Source organism: Taurulus bubalis (genome assembly GCF_910589615.1).
Source record: "Taurulus bubalis genome assembly, chromosome: 11".
NCBI classification, from domain to species: Eukaryota; Metazoa; Chordata; class Actinopteri; order Perciformes; family Cottidae; genus Taurulus; species Taurulus bubalis.
In genome coordinates, this window is record NC_136599.1 from 5,425,395 (window position 1) to 5,439,696 (window position 14,302).

Genomic DNA, 14,302 nt, shown 5'->3' on the forward strand with positions numbered 1-14,302 from the left:
CAATCAAATGTGACCCGCTGGCATTTCTGGTATGAAATACGTTGGTATTTACCCGAACACATTTCCAGGAGATCTGCATAAACACTGTCCGAGCTGCGGAGGCGTCAAAGAGTGTGATATTTTTGTATTCGACAAAGAATCGTATTTATGTTAGCTAGGAAGTCGGTTTACTGTAAGACGAGAATGTGTGACGATCAAATGATTTCAGTGCTGTGTTTTTTGTTTTTGTTCGTAAACGCCTTACAATGCTATCTGAACAGCTTTCAGCACACAATACAGACACAAGTTTGTGTCAATATGCTCTTTGCCTTTTTGCTAATTAAAGTTTGTACTTTTCACGTTCAGAGCCGGTGTTTTAATTTTTCATCAGACACATTTATAAAAATGTATCTTATAACATTTTGAAAACCAACTTATTTTTAGGCCTCTGTTCGAAAATGTCATACCCAAACTAAAACGGGTGTATCTCTGCAACCACTAGGGCTATTTTAATAATGTAGGTGTTATAATAAAAGGTACACATGTGAGATTTTGTTCAGATGTATAAATATCAGTCTATATGTTACTGGTTGAGAGTAAATGAAGATGACACACAGAAAAAAATGAAAAGGTTTCAGGTCCGCCTAGAAAAAAAACACTTTCAGGATGATTATTTCTTTGAAATGATGCAGCTGTAAGGTCCAACTCCAACCCAAATCATACACAATATGTGAACATTCTCTAACCCAAATCATAGCTCAATATGTGAACATTCTCTAACCCAAATCATAGCACAATATGTGAACATTCTCTAATCCAAATCATAGCTCAATATGTGAACATTCTCTAACCCAAATCATAGCACAATATGTGAACATTCTCTAACCCAAATCATAGCTCAATATGTGAACATTCTCTAACCCAAATCATAGCTCAATATGTGAACGTTCTCTAACCCAAATCATAACACAATATGTGAACATTCTCTCTGCAAAGGTTGACTTTGATAAAGTGAAGCAGAACAAAGTTAGAGGCTTTAGTTCAGAGAACATTCAGACGAGGTCTCCAAAATTTGCATTTGTGCACATCTGTGACATTTGAATTTTCTCATCTACCAAACCATATATTTCACTTATATATTACTTATGGTGTTCAATACATCCAAATACATCAGTTTTGGGCTTTTATTTCTCCATAAAACAAGCTATGATTCACAGTTTTATATAACAATCCCTCAGTCTGCCGCCCCTAGATTGGTTTTGAAGTGGCTTGAACAAACCACATACCTCTTCCCTGTTCACAGCCAGACAGGAAGCAACTTGTTTTTCTTCTGAGTAACTTGAAGTACAGATGTAGCTCCAGTCTGAATTAAACACTGTAGCGTTTCTTCAGCTTGCAACACTGACTCCGTCACTCACACTCGCTCAACCTGCAATCTTTCTCCACCAACGTCCCTGTGAATTCATTTTCTGCATCAGCATCGGTTCATTTATCTCGTCTTTGATGCACTTTATTTTCCTCCTCGTTGTCATTTTTCTGACATCTAGTCCGTCTCCAAGTCAATATTCCTTTCTCTTTTATTTATTTGTTGTTGCTCAGAAGTTTTATTGACTATTTCTGACCCTGGTTTGTTGTGGGTGGAAAGAAACCTCTTAAGAAAACAGAAATAAAATTAGCAATGCAACCAAAGTTCCTCTTCATAGAAACAGAAGATTTTGTGTGTAATGCAATGGCCGAGTTCCCATTCATCCCCAAAGCCTGTCCTCAGTCTGATGTGGTGCACACAAACTGAGGGGATTAGGAGAGCGTCTCGTCTGTCTGGCTCCCTGAGGAAGTGTAAAGGTCTGCGACATCTGATCAAATATCTCCCATCTGTCTGACGCCGCTCTGGGTCCCGGTCACCTGGCTCATTTGTATGCCCTCACAGCCGCCTGCAGGTCGGCCAGCGCTCCACCGAGAGGCGAGCCGACTGGACTGTGCGCCGCAGTATTATTTGTCAAGCAGCAGAACACGAGGCGTGAAACACTTCTGGGCCGACACCAGCTGGCTGCACTTTGTGGGCGTCGGTAGAGTTTTTTTTTTTAATTCTGGGGCTGCAAATAATGCTTATCATTTTGTGTTTATTTGTACAAATATGCATACTTATTATACACATGTACAACAACCCAACTGAACAAAAAACAACCATGTCAGTAGTGCAGAGCAGTCTTTACAACAAACAGCTGTATTTCAGCACAACCATCATTTCCTTTTTGGTTGGATATAAACACGTTTTAAAGGGCAAATGTGAGACTTTTTTTGTCTTACAAATGTCAAGAAATGCTAAATATGCTCACCACAATTCCTCGGGTTCAAACATTTTAGAAAATCTGCACATCTAGGAAGCTGAAACTAGAGTATTTGACATATTTCCTTGCAAACGTTAGAGCAAAGATTCATTAATTACTCCAAACACTTATGCTCACAGACGGATAACACTCACAAACATACACGGCTGCATGTGAAAAAGCAGCACCATGCTATATATATATATATATATATATATATAAATCCTCATCTCTCAGCTGGTGGTGTCAAACAGAGACAGAGATTGAGCCTCAGGAGAGGAGTTCATGCCCGGGAGGACCGTGCCGTGTGGCTCCGGCTCCGGCTCCGGCTCCGGGACACCTTAAAGATGTCGGCCGGCTCACGAGGGGAAGGCCGTGTTAACCGCTGTGTTGTGTGAGGAAACACGGCCGCCTGATTGGCCATCCGCTTTCAGCAGGTGCTGTGAGGAGACAACAGCAGCATCTCTGTCTCACACACACACACACACACACACACACACACATACAGGTTTAGATTTACGGCCCACTTTGGTTAGAATGTGATGAAAATCCAAAAGTGGAAATGACCATTTTGAAATCACCCCCATCACATGATAGTTGCGCGTGGGTTTGAAACGTGACTGTATAGAATATATATATATATATATAGCTCATCAAGGCAGTCATCCGTGTTAAGCTAAAATGACACTCAATTTATTCTCCCCATTAAGGCGCCCGGGCCGCATAAACCCCCACCTGTCAGCCTGTCGAGCTGGGAGCCGTCTCGCCGCTTCCTGGGTGAAGGGAAACCGCCCCGGTTCCACATGACTTACTGTGTTGTCAGTGGGGAGGAAGAGGAGGAGGAGGAGGAGGTGGGCGGTGGGCACTGAATGAGACCTGACGTGAATGATAAGGCCGCTCCCTCGGGACGGCGTGAGAAGCAGTCTCCTTGTGAGGGGTCAGGAGGTCGCTGTGCCGAGCCCACAAGAAATAGAGCATTTGTAACTTAGAGGAACTGGTTTTTATGGTGGATATTTATCCAGTTTCCTTTGGTTGTGTAAGGGCAAGCAGGGTAATGAGACCATTACAAAGAAATGACACAAATGCCAATGCAAACCTAATCAAGCCCTCGATCAATACTGCTGCCGGTTTGACGTGTTGCAGGAGCACCGCGGAGGAAACGCCCAAAACTATTTTTGTATTCATGACTTTAATTATGTATCGTAGGAAAAACACTCAAACTATATTTAAAATACTTACTTGCCCACGTTGTTGCCTCTCCTGTCCCAATTAAGATCCATCCCATAAATCACACGTCTGTATGAGGCGGTCCAGCTGAGGGTATTTGGCATTCACTGAAAACGGAAAGAACAGTTGCTCCGCTCTGCTGGTGAAAGGATTGGCTTCCCCTCCTCCATCCGTGCTGGCAAATGTTTTCTCGGTGCAAATATATGAGCGATTCCTCAGAATAAATCTCTGTGGCTTGGCACCGGCGTGCGACCGGTCAGCCGAAGGAAGAAAAGGGAAAGAACCCAAGAGTGTAATAATGACAAACGGCATTGTTTTTGAAGTGGTTAATATCCTGTGGTTGCTGGCATTCCTCATCCACAAGTCACGAGTCGCAGTACTTCCCAAAACTGGCTGTGACTTGTGGGTGTGTGTGACTGATGGAGCTGCGTGGTTTGATGGTGTTCTTGTGGACTAGAACACAAGAAAATGGAGGATTTAGGTGTAAATAATAGTAGTTATTTTGTGCTTGACTGTTTTTATTGTCTTCCAAACACAAGGTCAGTTGAGAAACGGCCGTTTCAGAGCTGGAAGTGATTTTCTCTCTGAAGGGCTATTAGGTGCTACGATGCATGGATGCTAACGCGGGTTAGCCTTCCGGTTGACGGATGCTCTCCTTCCTCTCTCACGGCGCTTGTGGAACGGGGCGCACAACAAATACATTTACCCATGATGCCGTGTGCAGTGTCTGTGGAGTGTTTATCACTGGGAATGCATCAAAATAGAGGAAGTAAAGGCAGGATATACAATATTTTATATATTTTATATACAGTCCGTCCAATCATTTAATTCTCCCCCAATGTAACGATTGGACGGGCTGTCTGTTTACCTACCTGTCTACCTGTCTGTCTACCTACATGTCTACCTGTCTACCTACATGTCTACCTGTCTACCTACCTGCCTACCTGTCTGTCTACCTACATGTCTACCTACATGTCTACCTGTCTACCTACATGTCTACCTGTCTACCGACCTGTCTACCTGTCTGTCTACCTACATGTCTACCTGTCTACCTACATGTCTACCTGTCTACCTACATGTCTACCTGTCTACCGACCTGTCTACCTGTCTGTCTACCTACATGTCTACCTGTCTACCTACATGTCTACCTGTCTGTCTACCTACATGTCTACCTGTCTGTCTACCTACATGTCTACCTGTCTACCGACCTGTCTACCTGTCTGTCTACCTACATGTCTACCTGTCTACCTACATGTCTACCTGTCTACCTACATGTCTACCTGTCTACCGACCTGTCTACCTGTCTGTCTACCTACATGTCTACCTGTCTACCTACATGTCTACCTGTCTACCTACATGTCTACCTGTCTGTCTACCTACATGTCTACCTGTCTGTCTACCTACATGTCTACCTGTCTGTCTACCTACATGTCTACCTGTGTACCTACCTGTCTACCTGTCTGTCTACCTACATGTCTACCTGTCTGTCTACCCACATGTCTACCTGTCTGTCTACCTACATGTCTACCTGTCTACCTACCTGTCTACCTACATGTCTACCTACCTGTCTACCTGTCTGTCTACCTACCTGTCTGTCTACCTACATGCCTACCTGTCTACCTACCTGTCTACCTACATGTCTACCTGTCTGTCTACCTACATGTCTACCTGTGTACCTACCTGTCTACCTGTCTGTCTACCTACATGTCTACCTGTCTGTCTACCTACATGTCTACCTGTCTGTCTACCTACATGTCTACCTGTGTACCTACCTGTCTACCTGTCTGTCTACCTACATGTCTACCTGTCTGTCTACCCACATGTCTACCTGTCTGTCTACCTACATGTCTACCTGTCTACCTACCTGTCTACCTACCTGTCTACCTACCTGTCTACCTGTCTGTCTTCCTACCTGTCTGTCTACCTACATGCCTACCTGTCTACCTACCTGTCTACCTACCTGTCTACCTGTCTACCTACATGTCTACCTGTCTGTCTACCTACATGTCTACCTGTCTACCTACCTGTCTACCTGTCTGTCTACCTACATGCCTACCTGTCTACCTACCTGTCTACCTGTCTGTCTACCTACATGTCTACCTGTCTACCTACCTGTCTACCTGTCTACCTACCTGTCTACCTGTCTGTCTACCTACATGCCTACCTGTCTACCTACCTGTCTACCTGTCTGTCTACCTACATGTCTACCTGTCTACCTACCTGTCTGACGGCTGTGAGTACAAACCATAAGCATGTTCGTTGTTTACATTCAAGATTGCAATTTTTCGGGGAGTGGCTTTGGAGGGAGGCCCGGCTCTTGGCTTTTTTGCAACCAGTGAATGGAAGTGACCATTTAGACGGTTGAGGAGCGACGTAATGACATCATATACGTCAACCTTTCTATCACAATGTAGCTCCGTCCTGAAGCATCCTCTGCTTTATGGTCTGGGTCAATATCACTATAAAGTGCCTTTAGTGTCCTCATCAGAATCACTCAGTTATTATGTAAATGTAACAGAATAATGAAACTCTGAGGTGCTTTTATAAATGGCCAAACATTTTAGAAATACAATGATAAGTCTCTTAAAATGTGTTTTCATTATTTCTTACTGTTTTGTTTCATTGGCTGTATGTGAAGTTGGCCTTTCCCACACTCTGCTCTGCTAACTACAGTGTGTGTAATAGATGGTTAAATAATATTAAATCCCCCAACAAATTATATGGTTTTATTGTCCACAACAAGTTATTTGATAAAATGAGTCATTTTGATCATGTATATTCTATTTTCATATTGAAAATTGTTCACGTGTCCCTGACATTGCTGTCCACCCTGTCACTATGGGGAAACTTCCCCTTTAAGAAAACCTCTGATGTTTTCAGTGACGTCACTACCACCAGTGTGTCTTTCTTCACTGGAGGCTGAAACAGTGGCATGTTGCAGACTAAGTATTTACACTTGTATATCGTAGTTTTCATACTGTTAACATGTGCAGTGTTATGTTGTCAAGCTTATCACGTCCACTCTGTCATAGTGAAATATCAATTAATATACAAACCTTTCAGAAATGTGAAATATATTTGTTAAAGTACACAGTCACCTTGCTAACTGAATCATGTTGCTAACTGAAGGTCCGTCATGTGCTCATTAAATGCTAATATTAGCCAAAAATATCTACTCTGTCATTGTCTATCCTGTCAGCAAGGTTTCCATTGCAGGGTGGACATTATTTGCATAATTTAGTTATCCAAATACTTTACCCATCAAATAAAATATGTTGTTGAGAAAGGGACTTAATATCTTTCTGAAAATGTACAATTTATAATCACGATGTAATTACAATGTATTTATTTTCCTTACATATGTCCATGACAGGGTATACATGTGTGTCTGTTTGCAAGTACATTGTCACCATGCAGTTAATTTATAAAAAAGTGTGGGAGCTTGACCAACATGCATTTCTAACAGCATAACATTTACGTAACACAATGCATATGAAGTTCAATGGAAAATCTTAGTTTTTTTGGGGGGGAAATGGGAAGTCCCAAAGGCACCGTTTAGTGATATTGACCCGTCTATTTGACTGTAACTGGGGCCATAATTTACTAAATGAACATCATGCTGTATTAAAGAAGACTTGAAACTAGAGATTGAGACATAAACTCATGTTTACAATGTTTACTGAGGGAATAAATCAAGAGAGAAGTAGAGTCATTTTCTCATAGACTTCTATGCAAACAGAGGAGTCGCCCCCTGGTGGTCAGGAGAGAGAGGCTTCACTCTTCAGAACCGCAGGTTGCAGACTTGGTCGCGCTGCTAGCTGCTTTCATTGTAAACGATTTAGCAAAACTGGGCTGGGTTTTTCTTTTTTGAATATTTTTTTTTTAAATCTACCGTACTTTTACTAGTTTCTCCACCCCTGGCTTTAAGAATGGCATTTGGCAGTGTTGATGTGCAACACCAGCCGGTGACTATTTGCTGTTAATGGCTGTGCACTGGGGAGCGGCCGTCCAAGTTATAGTTTCCTTGGGCAAGATTCTGAACCCTGAATTGCTCCCGATGGCTGTGCCATTGGTGTGTGACTGAGAATCAGTTTAGATCCCGATGGACAGGTGGCAGTTTGCGTGGCAGCCTCGGCCATCAGTGTACATATGTTTTGACATGTACTCTGCAGGGCTTTGCGTGGTCAGACGACTAGAAAGATACTGTATAAAAGCAAGTCCCCTTCTTGTACATCCTTCTAGGTGGCATGCCGAGGCTCCTGCAGCCGTCCTTGGCCTCCTGCCATGTGGATTAAGGAGCCGCAGAGAGAGAGAACCTAATGTACTCCATCTGTACTCCACCGCTTCCCGCTGTCACTGCTTTGCTGCAGCTCTGCCTCCACATTGGAACAAGTTATCTCTAACCATCCGAGTGCATCCTTCGGGTGTAAAGCCTGCCGTAAAGGTAAAGCCATCAATTTCATGCAAGCATTCACCCTCTGTGTCTGCACTGAAACGGCACCCAGGAATGCCAAAGAAGAAATGATGAAAAGGAAAGTGAATGTAAAAGAAATGTTGTGAGTTTTGTTGTTGTTGTTGTTGTTGTGACAACTATTCTGTCGTGAGTGTTTGCTGCTCGGATAACAAAGCCGGCCATGAGGGAGCGATCACAAGACACAGGGAGCCATCGCTCAGCGCACTAATATCCTACAAGGGCTAATATTTGGAAAACAGGGGTTCTTCCTGACACACACACACACACACACACACACACACACACACACACACACACACACACACGCACACAGGGCATCACCCTCTTTCCATCACAGGGCGGTGCTGCAGTTTGCTCTCACACACCCGTGGGACCACTGCCTGTGCAAATCTGCAGTTTCAACCGCTAACACACGTCTAACTCGGATCATTTCACTAGAGGGCCTGCTGGTGGCATGGTGGCATGGTAACACACACACACACACACACACACACACACACGCACACACACACGCACACACACACATGCCTTAATGAATACATGTAGCTTTTATGAGTAGTATATGTATTTATTTTGAAAGCAATTTAGCATATTTAGGCAATAGGTTCAGGTTTTATGGAACAGCCTTGTTTTTTTTTTACATACACACACACACACACACACACACACACACACACACACACACACACACACACACACACACACACACACACAAACACACAGGACCGTGCTACAGCATTACGCACAGGAGGCGGACTACAGTGCAATGCAACAAAGTTGCGCGCGCGTGTGCGTGACAGAACACACACGCGCATGGGAATAAATCGGCATGCCTCTGAATGAATTGAGAGGAGAAAAAAGATGGACAACAACACGCACCGACGTCCAGCTCCCTCTCCGCGCGTCGGCCGCTGAGCCGCGACCTGCGGAGTCATAAAACTTGTAAGCCCCGCCCCCGCGACAGCACAGCGTCTGTTTACGAAAAGTCACGAGAGCAGCGTGGAGTTAAAGGTGAGCCGCGAGCAGAGCGTCGCGCGCGCGGCCAACAACCCGGACTCCAAAGAGAGAGACCGCTATACGGTCCTCGTAACGTAGTCCAGTCCTTTTTTTTGACGCACATACGTGTTTAATTTGTCTTTAGTTTTTTCGCGCGCGGTGGGACTTCTAAACGCGCGTGCACACGGGGAGCATTTCTGCCACACAGCGACTTAAAACAATGGCGAGGCGTAAGAGGCGAAACCCACCGAATTGTTGCGCGTGAGAACCCAATTCTTCCGCGACACAACGAAGAGGGGAAACGACCGCGGCGCGCGCCACCACCACCTCCTCTTCCTCCCCGGGAGCGACATGGAAAGCCCCGCCGAGAACCCGAGCAGGGCTGTGGAGTATTTGAAGGAGCTCAACAGAATCATCGAGACCCAGCAGGAGCTGCTGGAGAGGCAGCGGGGCAGGATCGAGGAGCTGGAGCAGCAAGTGTCCGATCTGTGCGCGGAGAACGCCCGCCTGAAGGAGCAGTACCAGCGGCACCTGGCGACCTGCAGGCTGCTGCAGGGCAGCAACAGCCTGGCCACGCTGGGAGCCATCAAGGAGCACATCGCACAGGAAAAGTAAGACATCACATGTGTATCGAAGTCGAATCATCTCTGTTTAACTATGTAAAAGAAATAATTAAAGTATGTAGTGCTATATTAGACCCCTGCCTCACACAGGATCCGCAATCATGTCTTTCTACTTTCCTTTATTGATGTTTGCTGGTGGATTTTTACGCACGGGTCAATTACTGTGCACCGCAATGGGTATTGTGGGACAGCACAGGGGTTTTCTGACCATATCTGGAAACATGCAGGCAATTTCCCCAGAGCTCGGATGGTAGTCAAGGCAGAATAATCTCCATTCAAGTTGTTGGATGTTCCTTTTGAGGGTGCTGAGCTGGAAAGTACACACTTATACACACATGCCCACAGTTTCTATACACCATATTTGTTCTTAATGTAGACTTTTAAGTAGTTTCTGATCATTCTGCTATGTCACCGTAGTTGGTTGTCAGGTTCTATGACCTCAGGAGATTGAAGTCTGAAATATGCCTGTGCTGTTGTGGCCATAAAAGAGGATTTCATGTGCGTGGACAGGCCCATTAATCCAAGATATATGGAATGCAATAGGCTACAACTCTTGGGGGAGGAAAAAAAAAAGGCAATATACTGGTGGATGGATCCATTATGCAAGTATGTTTTAGGGCCTGCCCGATCTGCAGGCAGCGGGTTAAGCCCCGAGCAGTGCAGAGCAGATGTAGTGCAGCGTTATATCAGGAGGGCTAAAGACCCTGATATGAGGAGGATTACCCTCCCTGCATAGCTGTGTTGGTGAGGTTCAGTCACACTGCCGGGCTCCAGCGCCAAAATGCCTCGGCTGGCAGATCCCGGCTGTAGACAGTCTGCAGATTCACGTGCTCATGCTTGACCTTTGTGTCGAAGGGCGTGTTGGTGTCACGGAGTTCAGTGCCAGCAAATCAATACTGATGAGTCATGGACTGTATGTCTTTTGCCGGCTGCTCAAACCAGACTCGTGGGATTAAGACATGCTGTAACATCGACCTTTAGCTCTTTTTTTTTTTTTTTTTCATAAATCTCTCTCGGCCACTGCGCAGTATTCTGTGTAATTTCCCTGAAAAATCAGTCGGTCACCATCGCTCATCCTGTCCGGTCACAGTGTGTGAGCTCTGTCTCAGCCCAGCTAGACTGGATCAGAGGACCGGTTTACGTGATGAAATATGACAGCTGTTAATAATGTAAAGTGGGATTTATGGAGGATCCGGGGGTTTAAAAATGTAATTTAAGTGCGGCGAGCAATTTAAAGAAGCCAGTGGCTTAGAATCGAGGATGATTCGAAGATCCGCTCGGGTCGTTTCAGAAGGGAGAAAACCGGACGTAAAAATAGTGCTTGGAAATGAAACAGTCTAGTCTCTCTTCTTCTTCTTCTTTTGCAGGTTATTGAGGTCAGGGACACGGTGTCAACAGAGAGACTCAGATGTCTGTTTATATCTTTACTTCCTGTTTTTTACAGAGAGATTCCCAGTTCATATGGGCCTCAGCCTCACCTGTACTTTGTTTTGCTAATTAGTAAATGTGAACACGCTCAACTACGATGCTCGACGAGGTAAACGCTGCCTGGCGTTGCTATTTAGGACAAATTGACCAATCTGACGTCAGCATTTCGCCCAAAGCTCTGCTGTATCTAAATTCGAGCCTACGTGGCAGTGGACTCAAAGTCTTCTGCTTATCTGATTAAACTAAACTTTGCATAAAGAACCCCCCCCAGTTTCAGTGGTGTGAGTCACCTGAAACCATTGCTTCGCACGACATGTCCACTTCCTCTGTCCGTGACAGGACTCCAGCGTTTAGGCCTAAATGTTGATGCTCGCTCCGTAAGAACACCGCAACATCACAAGTCTGAATATCAACACCATCTGCAAACAGCAGCTGCTAATGTTTATCCAGACACTGCAGACCTCGGCTTAGTCACGATATTCTCCATTGAGAAGTCATTTATTAGTAGAAATGTTGGGTTTTTATATTTTATTTGCATTTCGCCGAGAATGTTTTCCGTCTCACCGCGGAGGTTGTCCTTCCAGCTATGCGGGTTAATCGGGGCCTGACATGCAGGTGGACTGCAAGGAAGCAAATTCCATGAAGGAGAGATAAGTGTGGTGGGGAGAGGAAGACAAATGTATTCATGCTTCATGCTCATGTTGCTGCTTTTGTAGTTCTTTAGTGGAAATCCATTTCCTGCACACTCTTGTTCAGCCACAGTAGTAAAAGTAGTAGTTTGCCTTTTCCTCTCTGTTATATTTGTTTGTAAGCGAGTATGTTTTTATGGCAAAGGGCTGCACAATTAATCAAGTATTAATCGCAATCATAATGATCGACTGCGATATTGTTGCTCCACTAATAAAATAGCTGCTGCATCTCATAACGCGCTTCCTTATTAACAGCCACTAGGGGGCGATACCCTTTGAGAAAATTGTCCAGATTAAAAGATGAATATATCATACCGTAAAAGTCGGGTTACACGCCGCTACTACCTTCGGTCATTGTCCCCATTTGCTCCCTGCTGTAGCCAGCTGGCGCTCATGCTAGTTCCGCGCTAACTTCCGCTAGCTCTCCGCTAGCTCCCCGACAACCACCAAAGGTAGGGACCAGCCCCAGCTCTACACCCGACTTGGGCCGAGGGGACTCGGGCAGTAGCAGCAGCACGGGGAGCTAGCAGCAGCGCTAGCTTGCTACAGCGGGACACTGACCGGAGGTAGGAGCGGCTTGTAACCCGACTTTTACGGTATATTACTTGTTTTGGGCTAAACTGGATTCAGGGGAAGAAATAATCTTATTTTGATGCAAAGATTTGTTCGCAGGACTCTAGCGCAACATGAAAGTGAGAGCAGCGATATATCGGATATCGGGCCGATACTCATCTGGTGCGCTACTAGAAAGCCGTGCTCTGTTTATTTAAATGTGTAGGTGCAATACATGTTTGTTTTTTTTTACCTAAAATCTATAAATAATCATGATGGATTCATGACTGATCTAAATTTTTATAAAGATAATAGCTTTTGATCTTCGTTTGATTTTCATTTTGAGCCACAATCCTGCCGCCCTGTAGTCCATCCCTCCTGCATACAGAGTGCATGGTTTGTGTCCGCTGTGTGTGTGAGTGTGTGAGTGTGTGAGCCGTGCTGCCAGTTTTCAGTCCGCCTTCATCATTAAGTGACTTCCTCGTGGAAAGAAAGAAAGAAAGGAAGGAAGGAAGGAAGGAAGAAGAAGAAGAAAAAAGTCCTATTCTGTTCCAAAACAAGTGGCAGATAAATAGTTTCTGCTACTGAATGATACATGAGATTGTTTGCTTCTATCTTGGGTTGGCCGTAAATGGAAAGCTTCTCCCAGTTTGTTGTTGGTACGTTATTTCCCCCCCTCTGCGCCTCTTTTTAGGAACAAAACTCAGTGAACAGGAAATGCGATGCACCACTGATATGATGCCAAGTCCACAGATTCCCTCGGTAAAAGCCTGCAGAACAGGCTTCTGGGTAACGGCGCAGGTATCTGAAATCCCCCCCTCTGGTCACTGACCCGGATATGGATCCATGAACTCATCCACCTGGTTAATTGTAACCTCCCCAGGTGCTGCCTGAGCCGAATCAGTAGAGTACGGAGTGGATCGACTTCTGTAAACCCAAAAGCTAAAACTCCTGTTGAACAGCTTTAACAGTTGCCTGGGTTCAAGTTAGGGTCTTTGTGTGGTTGGCGTGACACACACACACACACACTCACACACACATATCACTTTTTCTGTGTCCATGAGTTGCCTGCCTTGTCAGCCCTTTAGTCCAGCAGTATTTATGCTGACCCCATGCCTCTCTCTCTCCTAATGGTGTTGTGTTTTACTTGCATCTCGTGTGCTCACTTCAGAGTCAAATGACAAGCAATGCAAGATTAGCATTGCTTCTCATGAGCGGTCACCGCTGTCGAGCACGTACACACACACACACACACACACACACTGGTCGTGTCTGGTCGGTGCGGTCTCGGTGGATGTTTCTTCCCTCGTACGTCAGAGTGGATGCGCGGTGATCTGAACCCCGTCCTCTTGGGGCCTTGTGGGGGAACGCGAGTGCTTTTACTTCTCATCTCGGTGCCCCTGATGCGTCCGCCGGCCCACGTTTAGCATTCAAACTCTGTCCCGTGGCCCAGCTATCCAACCGAGGGGAAACAATATGCGGGGCGCTGACGTGATTCGCCGGAGAGATATAACTTCCACGGCTGCAGATGACAAAAGGAGCTGATGTGAGGTTTTTTTTTTCTTTCTTTCTGCACAGCTTTGTTTGGAGTTTTTCTAAATATATTAAAACAGTATCCAAACATAGCTCTTCAAAGTCAAAGTGTTTTTTGCTCCCCGATCACAGGAGACAGTTGGATATTGTATGCAGAGGAGGGTTACGGCTTAAATAAGCTCTGCTGTTAGAGTAGAGGATGATGAGTTGATTAGATTTGAGTGTGTGGCACTGTTTGTGTTTGTGTGTTTTTCATTCTTTTTTTTTACAGGCACTCATTTAAATTCAGTATGACTCCCACTCAAAGAAGAAGCATAAGTGTACTTGAGTCATTGAATATTGATGAACAACGTGACAAATCATTGCTAATTCCAACTCTCTCCGTGTTAACGCCGCCATGGAGCCGATATGAATGTTTCAAAGCTGACGAATGAGCAGAAAAGCTCTCGGGTTGTTGGTTCGGTGCCAGACCTC

At 45.0% G+C, this 14,302-nt stretch overlaps 1 protein-coding gene across 5 annotated transcripts in view; it reads left to right on the forward strand.

Moving 5' to 3' along the window:
• Window positions 1-9,348: 9,348 nt before the first annotated feature.
• LOC306743673 (IQ motif and SEC7 domain-containing protein 1-like) overlaps window positions 9,349-14,302 on the forward strand; it is a gene marked incomplete at both ends in the record, with an annotated part of 83,301 nt that continues 78,347 nt past the window's right edge. For 3 of the 5 annotated variants that reach the window (XM_079226209.1, XM_079226210.1, XM_079226211.1), the window contains one exon: window positions 9,355-9,614. In XM_079226209.1, coding sequence (XP_079082335.1) covers window positions 9,355-9,614 — 260 coding nt within the window. Of the gene's footprint in view, window positions 9,615-14,302 lie in introns of all 5 variants that reach the window. The other 2 variants (XM_079226213.1, XM_079226214.1) reach the window with 1 other exon arrangement.